Below are 20,801 nucleotides of genomic sequence, written 5' to 3' on the forward strand. Positions count from 1 at the left end.
AAAAAAAAGAATTACCAAAGGAAGTTCTTCAGGATGAGGATAAATGATACCAGATGGAAACAGACTTCAGGAAATAATGAAGAACACTGGAAAAGAAAATATGTGGGTAAATTTTTTTTTTTTTTTTTTTGCGGTACACGGGCCTCTCGCTGTTGTGGCCTCTCCCGTTGCGGAGCACAGGCTCCGGACGCGCAGGCTCAGCGGCCATGGCTCACGGGTCCAGCCGCTCCACGGCATGTGGGATCTTCCCGGACCGGGGCACGAACCCGTGTCCCCTGCATCGGCAGGCGGACTCTCAACCACCACACCACCAGGGAAGCCCTGTGGGTAAGTTTTAAAAGGTTTTTTTTACTTCTGCATTTCTTCTTTCTTTTTTTTTGTAAGAAGATTTTTAATTTGAAATATGGTCTGAGCAACATGAGTGTAGTATGTCTTCATTTCTTTAAAATACTTATGATTATATAAAGCAAAACTTTTAACACTATATTGTGAGTTTATAATATATCTAGTTGTAATACAGATGACGAGAGGGCAAAGTTGGTTCAATATTCATAAATTCATCAATGTATTTCACCATGTTAACAGAATTAAGGAGAAAAGTAATATGGTTATTTCAGTTGATGCAGAAGAATCATCTGACACAATTTAACAATTTTACTCATGACTTCCAAAAAAATTCAGCAAGTTAAAGTTCATCAACTGGATGAAGGTCATACATGATATGTTTAATGATAAAATATTGAATACTTTCTCTTTATGATAGTGAACAAACTAAGAATGTCCCCCACACCAATTTACTGATGTTTGCAACATTTTGAAATGTATAAAAATTTAAGATCGAGTATTTGATGAATAAAGGGATGGATACATAGAAATATGATAAAGTTAATGTAGCAATTGTTAATTATAGACTCTAGGTGGTAGGTATGTGAATGTTGTTCACTCTGTAATTCTTCAACTTCTCTGTATGTTTGAAAATGTTGAACAACAAGGTCCTATTTTATAGCACATGGAACTATATTCAACATCCCGTGATATATATATGAATAACTGAATCACTTTGCTGTACACCAGATACTAACACAACATTGTAAATAAACTATACTTCAATTAAAAACAACAACAACAGGGCTTCCCTGGTGGCGCAGTGGTTGAGAGTCCGCCTGCCGATGCAGGGGACACAGGTTCGTGCCCTGGTCCGGGAGGATCCCACATGCCACGAAGCGGCTGGGCCCGTGAGCCATGGCCGCTGAGCCTGCGTATCCGGAGCCTGTGCTCCGCAACGGGAGAGGCCACAACAGTGAGAGGCCCACATACTGCAAACAACAACAACAACAAAAAAAACACAATAAATTTTGGCTTGCCTGCCCCCGCAAAAAAATGTTCATAATAAATGTTGAGGGAAAGTCTGCAAAGTCTTACATTAGAGAAATATGTTTGTTTGTTTAACTCTGTTTCCCAAACTTTTTTTTTTCAACAAAACAAAATAAACAAAACCCCTAAGGAGAATGTAATAAGCCCTGCAGAACGTACTCTGGAAAACACTTCCTATTTAAATTTAGTTTACACCCATTTAGATTTTTAAAATAAGAATGGTGTTTCACATCCATTGATCTGTAACAAACCACCCCAAAACATAGTGGCTTAAAATGAGGACAATTTGTTATTTCTCATGATTTTGTGGGTTGACTGGAGCTCACCTGGGTAGCTCTGTTGATCTCATCTGGAATCTCTCATGCATCTGAGCTCATCTGAAGCTTGAACATCCAAGGTGACTTCTCACCCTCCAAGGTCTCTCTTTGGGTAGCCTTCAGGTGGTCTAGTCTAACCTTCCTCAATAGCATAATGGCTCAACTCCGAGAAAAGAAAACAGAAGTTGTGAGTTCAGTAAGAGTTTGTGGATCTTCACTCTAGTACCTACCATTAATTTGAGTTGGCCACCTCCCTAAGACTCCTCCACTGTCCACTTGTGTTTCCTGTCATCTACTATCAATTCTTCCTCTCTACCATCGGCATTGTCTCCTTACCACATTGTTCTTGATTTCTCATCATTTCAGCCTGCCACGAAATATCATGGCCCTACCTCATGATCTAGACCAGGAATTGGCAAACTTTGGGCCTATGGGTCCAATATGACCTGCATAAAAAAATAAATCTTTTTTGTAAGTAAATACAAAATAAGTAATAAGTAAATAAGTAAATAAAGCTTTATTGGAACACAGTCATATTCATTTACTATTGTCTGTGGTCTCTACTGGCTACAATGACACAGTTGAGTAATTGCAACAGAGACTGTGTGGTCCACAAAATCCATCTGGCTCTTTATAGACTTTTTCCTGATCCCTTATGGCTCCTGTCTCTAGGCATTCATTTAGCTTCCATTCTCACTGACTTATTCTTGAAATATTTCCTAGTTTAAGTTCCTAGAAGAGAGAAAACCAAAATCCTCTGAAATGCTTATTCCTCAATCTGGAATGAAATGAAAGAGGACGTTCTCATTTCATGCCAGGCCACTCCATAGTGTGTTGGCCAGCTACGGAGAGGCTGCATGTGGGCAACGTGTTCTGTCCCCGCCTCATCCAATTAGCTGTGACTGAGGAAATGCAGGTAATATGTAGTCAGTAAAATGGAGCTGCCTGGAGGGATCGGGGCATGGTGGGCACTATTACATGTCTAGCACAACTGCAAATTGAACTGAATGAGCTGATATATGTAAAATTACATGACAATGTGCTTGAGCCATACATTTAAAAAGTATCAAAAGTACTTGCCAATTAAGATCAATCTGAAATGAATGAGTATCCCTGAAATTAATAATATAAATCAGTGACAAAATATGATGTAACTTATACAAATTCAATTCACACAATATCATGGCTCTATTGCATAACAGGACATATACTATTATGGTGTGATTATACCTACACATCATAAAATACCATTAACATTTCCCAGGTGGCAAAAAGTAGGTGAAAAAAAGACTAAATGAGGGACATCCCTGGTGGTCCAGTGGTTAAGAATCCGCCTTCTAATGCAGGGGATGCAGGTTCCATCCCTGGTCTGGGAACTAAGATCCCACTTGCAACGGGGCAACTAAGCCCGCGTGCTGCAACTACTGAACTCGCACACTCTAGTGCCTGCAAGCCACAACTAGAGAGACGCCCACACCGCAATGAGAGATCCCGCATGCCACAACTAAGACCCAATGCAGCCAAATAAATAAATTAATTAATTAATTATTTTAAAAGACTAAATGAACAGTTAAATTAAGATTCGATGAGTATTGGCACTACTTAGATGCTAATTATCCTTTTTTATTTCGAAAAAAAATCCAACAATTCATCCATTATGAATTATGTATTTTCTCAAGGATACATTACTATGAACACAGAATTCTGTAATAACCAGCACTTTTAATAGGTTTTTTCCCAACTTAAACTGCATCTGCTTTGATTGCTTACATCTTGGCTCCCTTCCACACTACAGAGTATAGTTCCAGCTCAGATCCTATATGGAGGACACCATGACAGTTTTGAAACAGTCCTCTGATCCTTCTAGCAATGTAAAAGGTATGGTACTCAGAGTACAATTTATAGAGAAATCTGACAGCATTTTCAATAAGCAAACTTTTAAAAAAATTTTTCCCCATTGAAAAACAAACAAAGAAACCTGGGAAAGAGACTTTCAGAGCAACGCTTACAGGGACTTCCCTGGCAGTCCAGTGGTTAAGACTCCGTGCTTCCAATGCAGGGGGCATGGGTTCAATCCCTGGTCAGGGAACTAAGATCCCACATGCCATGTGGTGTGGACAAAAAAAAAAAAAAAAGAACAATGACTACAACTTCTTCAACTTCTTGTCTGGACAAATTGTAACATACACAAATAGCTTCCAAAATAACTTTTATTACTATATAAAAACAAAGTCAAGAAAAAATAGATGCATTTTTTTCTACAAAATTATAAAATATTCAGGCTATTTAATATTTTTCCATAAATGTGTTGAGATAAAAAGGCAAATTTAAACATAGAAATCTTTTCCACATAAAGTTTTCAGGTACCTTGTAGGGGATAAAGAATAGTTTTTCTTCTACTTTCCTATGTGTAGCTCTAAGACATAGCAGTTACAGCTTTCTGTCAGAGTTACCTAAAAAAGGACATACAAAGTTAAAATTCCATCATGTTGCAATAAAATTAGCAAAAAACTTTACTTTGGGCTTTCAGATTTGGCAGTTGTAGTCAACCAGTATTGCACTGGAATTTCCAACGCAGCAGGGAAAAGAGCCTAATTAAAAACAAGGCATCCTCTTAAGTTTTGTCCTTTAGAAAAGCAGTCCCCAACCTTTTTGGCACCAGGGACCGATTTTGTGGAAGACAAGTTTTACATGGAAGGTGGGGGGGTGATGATTCAGGCAGTAATGCGAGCGATAGGGAGCGATGGGGAGCGGCAGATTATGCTTCGCTCGCTCACTCGCCTGCCGCTCACCTCCTGCCGTGCAGCCCGGTTCCTAACAGGCTGTGGACTGGTACTGGTCCTCGGCCCAGGGGTTGGGGACCCCTGCTTTAGAAAACAGAAACCACTTGTCAGTATTCCTTAAAAAGTACAATTACCTTCTTTGTCATTTGATCGTAAGCTCTGAGATGCTGTTTCCAACCCACACAGCTTAAATGAAACCATGAGAGGAAAGGGAAGAAGGTGCTTTGGAGGGTGGATTCAGTTTGACACAAGGCGCACAGGAAGCTGTACACTTTTGATAACATTAATTCAAAAAGTATATTCATCTGAGTTTCTCAATAAACCCTTTAAGACAAAAGGCTTTAGTGTTGATTTAGATGAATGTTAAAGCGTATTTTTCTGAAATTAGATTATGGGGTAAGCCAAGCCAGACTATCTCTGCAGGTGATATAAGCTATAATTATTTGGGAAGATTTCAATCACTGTTTTAGAACTGATACCTAAGGCTTTTTTCTCCCCTGTTCTTTTTGTGGGCTTTTTAAAGAGAAATTTTGGGAGGAGATGCTTTAGGCAGGACATACCAGTTTTTGAAAGATAAAGGTACAATTATCATTAGAATAAAAAGCCCATTAAAAGAAGAGTCTCAAACAGAAAGGTTTTCTAGATATATTTGACTAGGCATTGTTTTCATAAAGGTTGAGAAAGAAAGAGAAAGTTCCTATAATATCTGTAAGATTACCCTCACAGTAGCCCACAAGAGGGATAAAATAAAGGGCTGAGATGAGGGGTGTTCAGATACTTCTCAATGGAGCAGAATAGTCTAGTGCCAAATCCATAATTAACTTTTAACTAATAACCCCTTTCTTGGCCTATATGAAATGGAATGGCAGCTTCAATCCTTGGGGCTGTCACTATTCCCCTCCCCCTAAAAAGCCCTGGAATTTTGTGCACCTCTATGTAATGAAATATCCATTCACCAAAATATGTTTGTGTGTGACAATGCAATTATTCCTTCCACTTAGCACCCTAACTGTAGCATGCTCTACTTATACTGAATTTATGTGTCTACTACGTGCCAGGCATTGGGCTGGGCACTAGGGATTCTTATGACACTATTGCCAATTTTGGAAATAGAATTAAGAAAACAGTGTTTTGGTGAGGGACTCTTGAATGGATATTGTGAAGCTTCAGGGATGTGACGGAATATAGCTTGTACTCAGTCTATGGAAGTAATTACCAGTTACCCTAAAAGGAAATTCACTAAGCACCAAAAATGTTAAGTTTATTTGGTATAAACTGTATGGTTTAAAATTGCAGGGAAACCAAAAATCAATCCCAAACGAAAAGCAACATTTCAGCATAGGCGCCACTCTAGGTTTTAATTTAAGTCAGCCCAGAGCCTAGACAGAGGTCTCATGCATGAAAACTGTCATCTCTGAGTCTTAATTCGCTACTGAGAACCAAAGCACAAGATGTCCTCTAAAATTCCACCCAAATCAGGAGGGACCCTAGCTTTTGCCCCTGGGGAAGGGCAGACCATGAAGTCCATCTCTCCTATCTCCAAACCCAAATCTGTTCGGCAGCGATATTCTTGCCTAAACCTTTCTTTGCTACCAAGACAGTTTTAAGATCAAAGGGGCATCAAGGTAAGCCATGGCTTGTTGGCCGTGGCAGGGTGCCCATGATGAATTTCCAGGTAAGGGTAGGCCTTTCTCCTTGGTTATTTGGGAAATCTGCCTTGGAAACAGAGCCAGAAGGTAAATTTTAACTTCTACTGCATTCCACCAAATGAGGTTTATCCACGGGTGGGTCAAAACAGGTATAAATTAGCATGTAACAGAAAAAACAGCATAGTGAGGTGGTTAGGATCATGGACTGACCTGAGGTGCCAAACTGCCAGGTTTTGAATCTCAGTTTCACCACTTATGAGATGTGTGACCTTGGGCAAGTTACTAACCTCTCCAAGCCTCAGATCTCTCATCTGTAAAATGGAGCTTTTAATGGTGCCTACCACAACAGTTTTGTCTGGGGATTGAATTAGCTAAGATTTATAAAGTGCTTAGAATAGTGTCTGACACTAAGTTCCATGTTTAGAAAAACCAGAAACTTGGGGAAAAGTGCTCTTTAAGGTTTGTGGAGTAGTTTATACTGCTTAAGCATTCAGGCATATTCTCATCCTAATTAAGTTTAGAATCTGGATCATAAAGTATACCAAACCCAAGGAAGCCTTGGGATTAAGTCAGTTTTGGAAAAACTTCCAGGTCCAACCAGGCAAGATCTTCAGCTACCTACAGCCCTATCACTGCTCCAAAATGCCCTAATATAAACCCTGGTCTCCAGGGCCAATCTAAGGATAAACCAGCTGGGGAGGAAGCAAAGGGTAGGCACAGGGAAAAGGGAACCAGTTACTTTCCTTAATTTTTTTCTGTGCTCTAGTCATGACATCTGTGTAGCATTAACCCTGTCCCACATATGCATGATCTGATTCCAAAACTTTACAACTGGACTCCCAGAATTAACAGAAAATGACTGCATGACAAGAGGCCAGGGAAGCTGCCAGTTTATCAAATTTACCAACCGATAGATACATTTTGATCATCTGTTCTATGCCAGGCACTGTGCTAAATGCTTTGGTCCTCAACAAGAACAAGGTAATATAACCACAGTTTACACCTGCTGTTATTTACATTGATCATCTCCCTTCCAATTCAGGTAAGTTCATAGGCCTCAATCAATACAAATGCTTTCAAGAAATCCTACTTTATGATTAGAATAAATATTGAGTCTGTGGAGCTCAATCATCTTACAGCTAAATAAGAGAAGCTAAACTGTAGAACTAATGGAAGTTATATGGCTACATCTCTAGCCCATTTTACATGGTGGATCTCTGTCCAGCCTCATCAAGGGTGATGTTTCTTTTCCTTGCTGCTGCTTCACTGTTTAACTCTGAATCTGATTTGTCCATATTGCCAAAGTTCATTGCCATGGAACCTTCCATTCCCTCTGGAGCGCCTCCGTTTGGCTGAAGAAGGACAGAATTTGGTTCTTTAGGACGTTTCCATTGTGGTCTGGTGACTATCCAAAAAATGAGCGCCCCAAACACCAGAATCAGAAGGCCGAGGGTATTTGTGAAAACACCTTCTGGTGGGAATGTACTGTATGCAGGATTTTTCCTACAAAAAAGGAGAGAGTGTGTCCAATTACAAATAGGGTGATACACCAAGGGGGGAAAGCTGGGGGGGTAGGAGGAGGATGAATTGGGAGATTGGGATTGACATATATACACTAATATGTATAAAATAGGTAACTAATAAGAAACTGCTGTATAAAAAAATAAAATTAAATTAAAAAAAATTAGGGTGATACAGCAACATGCCAAACAGTCTTGAATTTATCTGCTCAAAATGCACACTGGTACGGCTTCAATGTAAATTCCCTTAAAGCTTGACATTAAGAAGAAATTTAAGATATGCTATAATTCACTCAATGGATTAGTATGAAATTGTTAAAAATCATAAGTATGAAAATAATATAGCATCTAAAACACCTCTATCACTTAAAATTTAAAAAATGATACAAAAATGTAGGTATATCATAATTACAGTTAAAATAAAAACATACACATCTAAATGACTGAAAGGGCATGCATAACTTCAATAGTTGTTTTGTAAGAGTAGTACAATTTGTTGGACTGTTTGGCTTTTCTTCCAAGCATTATTAATGTTATATCACATGTATAATATAATACATTTTTAAAAATATTTAAATTTTTTATTTTCAACATTTAAAAATTGTTGTTACATTTATATTTGTCCAATGAACAAGTATTTAACATTTTGTAGCTTAAGATTTGCAATTAGGAAAACTATGCAACTTACAGGGCAAAAATCAGTTTCTCCGTCACTCCCATAAGTACTGTTGCAATCACTGTTCCAAAGACGAGAAGTCCAGAATAAACATGTATGGGCATGAGAAGTGCTCGGAGAGAAAGTGGAGCCCAAGGAAGCAGAAAGACAAAAAAACCTAGGAGAAGCTAAACATCAAAAAGTACAAAAGTTATCAATTAATTGTAAGTTTTAACTGATTTTAAAATTATTATAGAAGCAATATGTACAAAATGAGAAAACACTTCATATAGAACCAAGGGCATAAAATGAAGTTTCCCCATTCCAGTTCCACTCACTCTCTCGAGTATCCTTCCAGAAAATTTCTATGACTAAACAAGCATGTGTGTGTGCACACATGTGTGTTTAAAGAGAGAGTAAGTCAGACATAGAAAACAAACTTATGGTTACCAAAGGGATGAAATAGGAGGTTGGGATTAAAATATACACACTACTGTATAAACAGCACAGATAAACAAGGACCTACTGTATAGCACAGGGAACTATACTTAATACCTTGTAATAACCTATAATGGAAAAGAATCTAAAAAAGAATATATATATGTGTATGTATGTGTATATATATATAGTGTGTGTGTATATATACATACATATATATATATATATAAAACTGAATCACCTTGCTGTATACCTGAAACTAACACATTGTAAATCAACTATATTTCAATAAAATTTTTTAAAAAAGAGAGAGAGGGGGACAGTTTTTTAAAGTACAAGTGGGATTTTACTATACATATTTGTTCTGCATATTGCTTTTTTCCCTGAATAGTGTATCTTGGAGATCTTTTCATATCGATGCATGTATCTAGTTTATTCTTTTTAATGGCTGACATTCTAAGACTGTAACAAATTATTCAGTTCCCCATTAATGGAAATTTCTGTTTCTAGTTTTTTGCTATCATTAACAAGGCTACAGTGAACATTCTGATACTTATTTGCTTTTTATCAATTTCCTTAAGGTTGCCAAGTAGGAAGGGAAGTAAAAGATTTTTAAGTCACTAAATCTAAATACAATAGAACACATTTATTCAGTTCAACCTAAAAAACTATGTGGAAAAAACCTGGCAATTTTGTTTTATGAGGAAGAAATGAGTTCTGCAGAAAATTCTCTCCATTTCCTTGATAATTAAATCCCTAGTGGGATACTTCTCTGCAGACAAGACAACAAGATTATTATGTAAACTAAAGTCTGTTAATGTTTTCACAGTTTTGTTTTGTTGCCCCAGACCCCTGCCCATTAAGTAATCTCTTCTCCTCCAGAAAATAAAGATGACTCAGTGACCATTGAGTTACTGAGTTTAAAGGGACTTCTTTTTCAGGTATCTCTTTGGTATCTACCACTCTAACAAAACAACTATGAGAATGAGGAGAAACACTAGCGTCACTGTTCATTTTTCCTGATTGATATCAAAGGACTAAAGGGGGACAGAGAGGAATGAAGGCAGAAGGGGTGTGATGCCCTAAAACACATTTAGAATCAGATTAAAGGCAACAGTAATGAATGGAAAGTAACTGAAAATGCATGCAATAGGCTGGTTTGTATATTTTATTGTCCATTAATACCACAGATGCCTGAGTATATTAGAAATGGTTCAGAGAGTCCCCCTTGGTGGTTCAGTGTTCCTAATTCTCCTTCAGTGATCTTTAGTGATTCTTTTAGTATCAAAGGGTAAGCATCCTGATGTACAGGTTGTGCTTTCTATACAAAAATGGGGCTCAGGTGAGTGACTGTCAAGGATTTAGCACAAATACATTTCTACGAGTAAGTCACCATATCTTTTCTGTGACTTATCCATGTAAATATATATATTTTTCCATATTCCTGTTATCCTGCCTTTCTATTCCTAAGATTCTTATTGTTTTGAATGATTCTTACTGTTTTCTCTTATTTCTTTCAGGATTTATCATGTGTGTCTCTTGTAATCCCATAAAGCTTAATGATCTAAGTAGATGGGACACCAGAAATTTGCGTACAGGACCCCAGGACGATTTAACTCTCCTAAATCTTACTTTCCCCATGAAAACACTTTTTTTTCAACAACAGAAAATTACTTTTAAAAGGAAAGGAAAAAATTACAGAACACTTAACTTTGATTAAAAGTGTTCCAAATTATGCAAATGTATAATAGCTTATAAAAAGTTAAAATTTATATTAATCATTCTTTATTTCCTTTTAACCATCTTAGCCTTACTATCTTACAAGTAATAGGGCAACTTAAATCCTAGTGGACTGAATATTACAAAATCCTTAAGTCCCTTTAAGTCAGTGTTTCTTGAAATGTTGCTCATAGAAGACCTGTAACAGAAACTCTTAAGGTGTTTATTTAAAGAGATCCCTGTGCCACATCCAAATCTGCTAAATCAGAATTTCTGGAAGTAGGGTTTAGGAATCTGCATTTTGATGGAATGCCAGGGTGATTCTTGCTACATGTTGCAGTCTGAAGACCACTGCTTTTGATTCGCTCAAGTTATTTCAGAGATATGGGTTAAGTGCATTCTGGAAAATCCCTAAAAGTGAAGGCAGTAGACTGCTACCTTCAGTCTACAAACACTTATTAAGTGCAAACGAAGTGCTCCAGAGTTTAGGAACCATCACCTACAGAAAACTGCTCTTCACCACTATGGAGTTCTTAGGAGAGGTAAAGAAAAGTAAAATCTCATTTAAAAAGTTATTATTTAGATATGAAAGTGAAGATGTAGTATGATTCTAATTATGCTTAAAATTTTTTCTTAACTATATATTCATGGGCATAATAAGAGCCTAAAGGAAATAAACCAAAATATAATGATATCTCTAGATTATGGCATTATCAGTGATTTGAGGATTTTTCTTTCCATTTTTCTGATTTTATAAAATTTTAAATAAATGTATATTACTTTTATAATTAGAAATATACAATGAAAGTTTACTTTTAAAGTTCCTGTGTTAGATATCTGGGCTTTTCTCAGTTAATTATTATTGTCCTTTAAAGATACAAATGTATTTTACTATGCCAGTTTTATCTCACTTTACGAAACAGATGAGTTTTTTAAAAAAAGATATGTGTAAACTTTTAGACATAATAAAAGCTTTTATTTGCAAAAGTCATTAATGAGACGAGGAAACATCTGCTTAGCTAGCTTTTGTATTAGGTATGATTTGCTTTTTTTTAAGGGTACAGGTGGATTTAATGTGAATCAAGTGATTTACAGATTATTATATGGAGGCTCCTCCCAGCTCCACTTCATTTTTCTGCTATCGTATATATAGCCAGCAGAGATTCAACAAACTGCTGATGGAAAATTTTTTTTTTTTTTTTTTTGGTACGCGGGCCTCTCACTGCCGCGGCCTCTCCCATCGCGGAGCACAGGCTCCAGACGGCAGGCCCAGCGGCCATGGCTCACTGGCCCAGCCGCTCTGCGGCACGTGGGATCCTCCCACACCGGGGCACGAACCTGTGTCTCCCGCATCGGCAGGCAGACTCTCAACCACTGCGCCACCAGGGAAGCCCTGATGGAAAATATTTTTTTTAATTTCCAGAAAGTTCCAAAAAGCAAAATTTGAATTTGCCAGGCAATTTTTTACATAGCATTTACATTGTATTAGGTATTACAAGTAACCTAGGGATGATTTAAAGTATACAGGAGGATATGCATGGGTTATATGCAAATACTACACCATTTTTTAAAAATAAATTTATTTATTTATTTTTGGCTGCATTGGGTCTTTGTTGCTGCGCACGGGCTTTCTCTAGTTGTGGCGAGCGGGGGCTACTCTTCGTTGCAGTATGCAGGCGTCTCATTGTGGTGGCTTCTCTTGCTACAGAGCACAGGCTCTAGGTGCATGGGCTTCAGTAGTTGTGGCACACGGTCTCTAGAGTGCAGGCTCAGCAGTTGCGGTGCATGGGTTTAGTTGCTCCACAGCATGTGGGATCTTCCTGGACCAGGGCTTGAACCCGTTTCCCCTGCACTGGCAGGCGGATTCTCAACCACTGTGCCACCAGGGAAGTCCCTACACCATTTTATATAAGGGACTCGAGCATCCACAGATTTTGGTATCCATGGGGGTCCTGGAACCAATCCCTCGCGGATACTGAAGGATAACTATATTCACTCATCACTTCATTTAAAGCACATATTTCTGGGCCACATCCCTAGAGTTTCTGACTCAGTAGGTCTAGAGTGGAGCCTAAGAATCTATTTCTAACTCCCCTGGTAATGCTAATGCTGCTGTCCTAGGGAAGCTCTGTCTTTTGAGAAGCTCTGTCCTTTGAGAAGCTCTGTCTTAGGTTATTTGCAAGTTGTGTTTTTCAAACATAACGGCACGTTTTCTAGGGGTAAAAACACCTAATCAGAACCAACTAGAATATGTCCATAGTTTTTTGTAAAAAGAAATGACAGACATTCAAATTGAAGTCTCCTGTCAATATCCTACATTTTCTTGCTGCACTGTCTTTTATCAAGTCCACCTGGCAATACCTCAACCTGGCTCAGACATCTTCAGGACTACCCCTGGTATGCTAGGTCCCACTGGAGTAAATCATGCAGTCAAGGGGACTAGCGTCGCTATAAATTCATGGTTATGATGCTCATGGCTATAAGCACTTCAGTGCTGCTCAACAATCCTTCTACTGTATGATTTATCAACTGGTCCTCCATGTTTCTCCCAGACACAAACCTCTGGCTCTCTTGTGTGCCTCCCCACTATTGGCAGATGATCCTACTACCACCTCATGGGAAAACAGAGGCAACTTCAGAGAAGAGCCTTATTTTTCTGCCACCAAACGAAACAAACCAAAAAACCATCCCAAGCGAACAATTCCTTTCCTTCTTCAGTTGCAATTGAGTTGGTGTCCTCCAATTTTCCAGCAGTCTCCACAATCTACTTCTTGAAGACATAGCTATAAATTATTGCATCTCTCCAGTATTCACTACCTTTCCTTCTCTATGGTGCTATCCAGTGAGCATTTTAACATGTCCAAGCTTCTCCCAACAAAATGAAGTAAAAAAGAAAGCACCCAAGCACCTGACTTGACTCTTGTCTCTGACCAGTTACCAACCTCTCTTTCGCTTCCCCTTCTTACCCAAACCTCTTTATTGAGTTGTCTCTATTTTCTCACTGTAAACAAAGGAGGAAAAAAGAGAATTTTGCTCAATACCCAATTCTATAAGGATTAACCTGCTGCAGTCACTGACCAACAGACAGAGGAAAGGAAGACATAAACAGGATGCTCTGTTCTTTGGACAAATAGGCCCCTTAGATAGTTAGATGTACATCTCAAGAAGAATTCCAATAAGCTCAGACTCTTGCATCTTCCCATACATTAGAAAAACACTAAAGTCATAAACTTGAGATATCTGTCCTTTGGGACTAGCAGTAATCTTTTACCAAGATGTTACTTGACTGCATGTATTCCCAAGCCCCAAATCACATATATACTTACTGGCTTCTCTCCTACCTCTTTGGAGCAGTTTACTCAGAGCTACTGAGTGATTGTCTCCCACATTATAGTCCTCAGTAAGACCCTGAATAAAACTTAAACTCACAGCTCTTATGTTGTGCATTTTCTTTCAGTCAACATCACCTTCTATTTCCTGTTCAATTTACTGAAATCTGGCTTCTGCCCACCAAGGAAACTGCTCTCCAGGGTCATCAGTGACTTCCAGATCACTAAATCCAATGGATAGTTTTTAGACCTTATTTTCCTTGACTTCTCAGTAGCATCTGGCACTCCTAAAGCCCTCTCCTCCCCCTCTAATGTTCCCTTTCTCATCCCACCCCTACTTTTTCAAGCCTGAAAGTGACTCTCTTTCATCCCCTGTATCACTGACTTTCCAAATCTCATTAATTCTACCTCCTAAATATCTTTAGGAACTATACACTTTGCTAACTGCTATTGCTACTCCTCCAGGCCACCATCATTTCTCATCAGAACCTTTGTAAACATCTTCAACCTAGTCTCCCTAAATTTACCCCTGTCCAGCCTCCAATTCATCTTCCATACCCCATTCCAGGCAGCTCAAACTCCTTCTGGTTTCTCAAATAGAGCAAAATTTTACCCATATACTAATCCATTCATAGAATACTCTTTCCGCTTTGACCACAGACCTCATGACTCCAATTCTTGATCTGACTTCCATTATTCTCTATACCATATGAGAGCTCTCCTAGAACACTCCACACCCATCCAATCTACCAAATACTCAATGACCTATCTTCCCCTGTAAGCTTCATGAGGGCAGAGAGCATGTCTCTTTGGGCCCATGCGTGTCTTGTGGAACAGTGTATGCCCCATAACTTAGACAGGTATCTGACGCATAGCAGGTATTTAACTCTGTTGAATAAATGGATGGATTTAGGAATAAAATTTCAATGACATAAAATGCATATTCTCAACCATGAAGGTGTCTATGATCTATAGTTGATATGAAAAATGCCATCTTCAGGTCATAAAGGAGCCTACCACAAGACTTACATTTCTAATAACAACAGCTTACTTGTGTCATTCCAGTATGCTAAGCCCTAGGCTGAGCCTTTCCATGCATTATTTGTCTTTGGTTCTTATGATGTGAAGGATGTATGAAAATCTTAATTTCTAGGTGAGCAAACTAAGTCCAAAAAAGTTCAATAACATGTCCAAGGTCACAAATTACAAATGAATGAAACTGATTCAAACTGAGGTCTTCCTGAGTCCAAGTCCTGTGTTCTTAAATACTACCAGCTCTCTGGATCTGAGCAAGGAAGAAGCCAGGGACCACATTTTCTCCTGCTAAACAAAAGTCAGAACGTTGTGACATGACATTTCTGAGAAGCCTAGTTAGCACACAAATAAAACAACCGGAGATAAGAATCTGAATATTTCAGAAGGCAAAAGAGAATCTTGAAACAATTAAAAATGTTTTCAATTCACCCAAGTTTAATATTAGAAAATCTAATGATGTGATTGATTACATTAACAAATTAAAGAGGAAAAACCATATTCATCTCAACATACACAAAAAATTCTACGTCCATTCATGATTTCGAAAGAAAAACAAAATGGTTTCACAAACTGGAATTAGAGGAAATGTGAAACATCTGCACTGAATAGTGAACTATTAGAAGTATTCTCTTTAAAATAAGAACAATTCAAAGATTTTTATCTCTACCTCTATTCTATACCTTGTAAATACTTCTATATATTTCTATACTCTTCAATTCCACTGGCTAAGACGCAGAGGAAAAGACATACGACAAAACTGGCAGTGCAGATAAGTGGCAAAGACAGGGACGGTCAATAAATGATGCCAGGGAAAGAGTTTATCATTATGGAAAAAAATGAAGCTAGATAACAATATCACTTCATGAGCTAAGTTACTTCTAAATGAATTAAGTACTTAAAGACAAAACTTTAATATTCTTAGAAAACATAAGAGAAATTAAAGTTTCCAATAATATTACTGTAATGTAACCTCTTGGCTATTTGTAGGCTTTTCTCTTAGACCAATTGCTCTCAAATATCAGTGCGCCTCTGAATCACCTGTCGGGCCTATGAAAGCACATACTACTGGGCTCGCCCCCGCCCCCAACCAACCCAGACTTTCTGATCCAGGAGGTCTGGAGTAGAACCTGAGAATCTCGTTTGTTTTGACCTCAGGGTAGGGAAGGATTTCATACACAAGGCATCAAAACAAAAAATAATAACCTTAAAGGAAAAGATGATTAATTCATTTCATTAAAATTGAGAATTCCTGGGCTTCCCTGGTGGCGCAGTGGTTGAGAGTCTGCCTGCCGATGCAGGGGACACGGGTTCGTGCCCCGGTCCAGGTGGATCCCGCATGCCGCGGAGCGGCTGGGCCTGTGAGCCATGGCCGCTGAGCCTGTGCGTCCGGAGCCTGTGCTCCGCAACGGGAGAGGCCACAACAGTGAGAGGCCCGCGAAAAAAAAAAAAAAAAAAATTGAGAATTCCTATTTGTCAAAAAGTACTAACAAAAGAGAAAACACAAGTTTCAAAAGCTTGAAGATATATGCAATACATATAAGTGAAAAGGAATTTGACACAGAACACCTATAAATCTTTAAGAAAAAGGAAAACAAACTCATTTTTGAAATGGACAAACGACATGAACAGGTATTTTTTTAGAGGTGAACCATAAGCAATCAGTGAAATAAACAATAAAACCACAAGAAGACACCCTTTTATACCCACTAGTTTGGCAATATTTTAAGTTTGAAGAGGATGCATGCTGGCAAGGATGTGCCATATGGGAACTCTTATTTGCTGCTGGCAGGAACATACTTGGGTCATCCACTTTGGCAAACAAGTTGATGTTACTCTTTTAGACTGAGTATATAACTGCAGTCCTAAGTATACTGCCAGAGAAACCTTTGCATATGAGGACCAAGAGGTGTGTATATGAATGTTCAGTGCAGCATTGTTTGTAACAGAAAACAATTGAAAATTGCCCAAATGTCTAATAGCAGGAGAATAGATAAGTAAATGTATGGCGTATTTATACAGTGGAATACAAAAGTAAAAATGAAGGGCTTCCCTGGTGGCACAGTGGTTAAGAATCCACCTGCCAATGCAGGGGACATGGGTTCAAGCCCTGGTCCAGGAAGATCCCACATGCCACAGAGCAACTAAGCCCGTGTGCCACCACTACTGATCCCAGGTGTCGCAACTACTGAAGCCTGCACGCCTAGAGCCCGTGTTCCACAACAAGAGAAGCCACCGCAATGAGAAGCCTGTGCACCGCGACAAAGAGTAACCCCTACTCGCCGCGCACAGCAACGAAGAACCAGAGCAGCCAAAAATAAATGAATTAAAAAAAAAATTCTTTGAGGAAAAAAAACAAGTAAAAATGAATAAACTACACCTAGAGGAATCAATATAGTTGAATCAGTAGAAAGAAAAAAAAAGTTGTAATTGAACACATTTGATACTGCTTTTTAAAAAGTAAAAAATAAAAACTAAACATATTGTTTGGGAATTTACAGTATGTGGTAAAATTATAAAGAAAAACAGGAATGAGAAAAAAACTTCTGGAGAATGGTTACCTCCAGGGGTTGGGATAGGTAGAAAGATGTGGGATCAAGTTGGGGGTGAGGAGGTGTTCTAGTTTTCTAAATTAAGTTGGACGGTGGAATCATGAGAGTTAACTTTATTATGATTCATAACTTCTACATACACACAATGGTTTGTTATTTTTTTAGAAATCCCCCAGAGGCTAGATCTCACAAGTAGAAAAAATACCTACAACTTAAAATGCTTTGCAATTCATAGACAAACACGAGGAAGGGTGAAGACTTTTCAGCTTGTATTGGTTGTATTGCTTTGTTGCTATCCCCCTTTCTTTCCTCCTTTTTAAAAAAATATTTATTTATCTATTTATTTTTGGCTGTGTTGGGTCTTTGTTGCTGCGCACGGTCTTTCTCTAGTTGTGGTGAGCAGGGGCTACTCTTCGTTGTGGTGAGTGAGCTTCTCATTGCGGTGGCTTCTCTTGTTGCGGAGCACAGGCTCTAGGCGTTGCGGGCCTCAGTAACTGTGGCACATGGGCTCAGTAGTGTAGGCTCTAGAGCGCAGGCTCAGTAGTTGTGGTGCACAGGCTTAGTTGCTCCCCGGCATGTGCGATCTTCCTGGACTAGGGATGGAACCCGTGTCCCCTGCATTGGCAGGCAGATTCTTAACAACTGCGCCACCAGGGAAGTCCCTGATTTCACTCCTGATCAGTAGACATAGTTACGTTCTTTGTAACAGCTGTATAATATTCAACATGGATTTACCACAAATTATTTAGCCATTCCCTTGTTGATGGACATTTAGGTTGCTTCCCGTTTCCTGCAAACATTGCCGCACTAAAAATCCTTCTTAGAGTTCCTTTTGTAAAGTATATATATATATACTTTAAATTTTTACTGGAGTATGGTTGATTTACAATGTTGTGTAAGAGTAAGTTTATTTTTTAAAAAAATAATAGATATTAACAAACTACTTCCCTAATTCGGTGGCAATTCACTTTCCCACCAGCAGGGCAGAAGTTCATCCTTACCTCACATCTATGATAGCAATGGATATCACTATTGTTGTTCTGTCAGTCTCATGGGAGAAAATGTTACTTTATTGTTGTTTTAACTTACATTTCCCTAACTTCTTAGTGAGGTTGGACATTTTATCATATGCTCATTGTGATTTAATTCTTCTTTGAACTGCCTGTTCAACTCTTTTGTTCATTGCTCTATTAGGTTGACTTTTTATTATTAATTTTTAGGAGTTGTTTTGTATATTAAACACATTAACCCTTAACACATGACATGATTATTCCCCATATCTCCTTGTGCAGTTCCTGCTGACTTAAATATCTTTTGTCATATATACAGTCAGCCCTCCATAGCCACGGGCTCAGCATACATAAATTCCACCAACCACAGATCAAAAATATTCCAAAAAAACAAATTCCGGAAAGTTCCAAAAAGCAAAATTTGAATTGGCCGCAGACCAGCAACTATTTATATAGGATTTACATTGTATTTACAGAGCATTTACATTGTATTAGGTATTGTAAGTAATCTAGAGATGATTTAAAGTATATGGGAGGATGTGTGCAGGTTACATGCAAATACTACACCATTTTATACAAGAAACTTGAGCATCCTTGGATTTTGGTGTCCGAGGGGGTCCTGGAAACAATCCCCCAAAGATACTGAGAAATGACTATAATTTTAAAAAAATTTTATGTAGTCATAAATGTCTTTCTTTTCCTTTATGGTTTTTAGATTTCTTGTCAACCTTATGGCCTCCCCTACCTCAATATTATACAGATTATATGCTTCTTAATTTTCTTTTTCTCTTTTCACTGATTTTGGATTTTTTATACTCATACCTTTAATCTACTGTATCTGGAATTTTTTTTTCTTTTGTGTGATGTAGAGTCTTTTTGTTTGTTTGGTTTTTTCCAAATGGATAGCCAATTATGAAGGTAACATTGATTAAATAAGCATTCTTTTCCTGGTAAATTGAAATACCATAGTGTCACAGAAAAAGTTCTTATACACACTTGGGCTGTTTCTGTCCTCTTTGTTCTTGCCATGGATATATTTTGTTTATTCCTGTGTGAATACCTTGTTTTGAATAAAGCAGGTCTCCCTTCTCTTCTTCAAAATTTTCTTGGTTATCCTTGGATACTTGTTCTTCTGCATAAAGTTTAAAACTCCCATTGGGTTTAAAATTAGAATATATTAACTATAAATATTAGTTGAAGAGGGAAGGATATTTCTATATTAATTTTTCTCTTTCAGTAACATGGTATCCTTCTATTCCTACCATGTTTTCTGTTTTTCAATAAGTTTTTATAGTATTCTACTATAAGATTTACAGGATTCTACTTCTTATTCTAAATGGTCATTTCTAGTATGGGCAAAAGTTATTGGATTCTGCATGGCTATCTTATATCCAGATACCTTTCCAAATTCTCTCATTATTTTAGCTATCTCTTGTGTTTCTAGACATGTATTATATGATCTGCAAACAGGAAAAAAGTCACAAATTTTCTATTATTTATACAGATTTTTTTCATTATCTTATGCATTAGCTAAAACCTCTAAAACAAAGTTGAATGACAAAGGTACCAAGCATCAATGTCTTATTTATTTAATGGAAATGTCTTCAGTATTTCACAGTTTAAGCTGATGTTCGCTGTTTGATATTGGTAACGGTGTTTATCATCAGAGCTGCCACCTTAGATATGAAGTATGGAGTGCACAATGGGGCAACATCTGAGAGGAGTTTGTTTCCTCCCAGTGTACTGGATCAGTTTAAAGTATCTGTTCCTTGTAGGTCAAAGGTATAAAACAATCTGGACCTGATGTCTTTTTTAGTGATAGATTTCAAATGATCTTACCAGTTGCTTATAATGTTATTGGTCTGTTTAGGTTTTCTAGTTCCTCTTGGGTCAAATTTGGTAGTTTATATTTGGCAAGAAAACAATCCTTTTTTCTTTCTTTAAGATTTTTAAGAATATTACCATATATTAATAATTTAATAAACTGTCCTAATTTTAAAATATTATTTATATCTATGACTATATTTCTTTTTTTTTTGCGGTACGTGAGCCTCTTACTGATGTGACCTCTCCCGTTGCGGAGCACAGGCTCCGGACGCGCAGGCCTAGCGGCCATGGCTCACAGGCCCAGCCGCTCCACGGCATGTGGGATCTTCCCGGACCGGGACACGAACCCGTGTCCCCTGCATCGGCAGGCGGACTCTCAACCACTGTGCCACCAGGGAAGCCCCTTTCTTATTCTTAATGTTGTATATTGTGCTTTTTTTCAATCAGATTTGCAGTGGTTTATCTATTTTATTCTACTTGTTTTAAAGAACCAGCTTTTCATTTTATTTGTAATTTCTTCTATTTTTAATTTATGGTTGTGATAGGCTAAATCATGCCACCTCCCAAAGATATCCACAACTTAATCCCTGCAAGCT

General features: G+C 38.0%; 1 protein-coding gene across 2 annotated transcripts in view; it reads right to left on the bottom strand.

The window, feature by feature from the left end:
- Positions 1–3,970: 3,970 nt before the first annotated feature.
- CYBRD1 (cytochrome b reductase 1) overlaps positions 3,971–20,801 on the bottom strand; it is a 36,282-nt gene continuing 19,451 nt past the window's right edge. The window contains exons 3-4 of one of the 2 annotated variants that reach the window (XM_024765705.1): positions 8,332–8,486; positions 3,971–7,626 (exon numbers count right to left, since the gene is read on the bottom strand). In XM_024765705.1, coding sequence (XP_024621473.1) covers positions 7,326–7,626; positions 8,332–8,486 — 456 coding nt within the window. In that variant the 3' untranslated portion in view covers positions 3,971–7,325. The remainder of the gene's footprint in view (positions 7,627–8,331; positions 8,487–20,801) is intronic. The other variant, XM_024765707.1, reaches the window with a different exon arrangement.

This window comes from Neophocaena asiaeorientalis, unplaced genomic scaffold (genome assembly GCF_003031525.2).
Source record: "Neophocaena asiaeorientalis asiaeorientalis breed wild unplaced genomic scaffold, Neophocaena_asiaeorientalis_V1.1 scaffold721, whole genome shotgun sequence".
In the NCBI taxonomy this organism is placed as follows: Eukaryota; Metazoa; Chordata; class Mammalia; order Artiodactyla; family Phocoenidae; genus Neophocaena; species Neophocaena asiaeorientalis.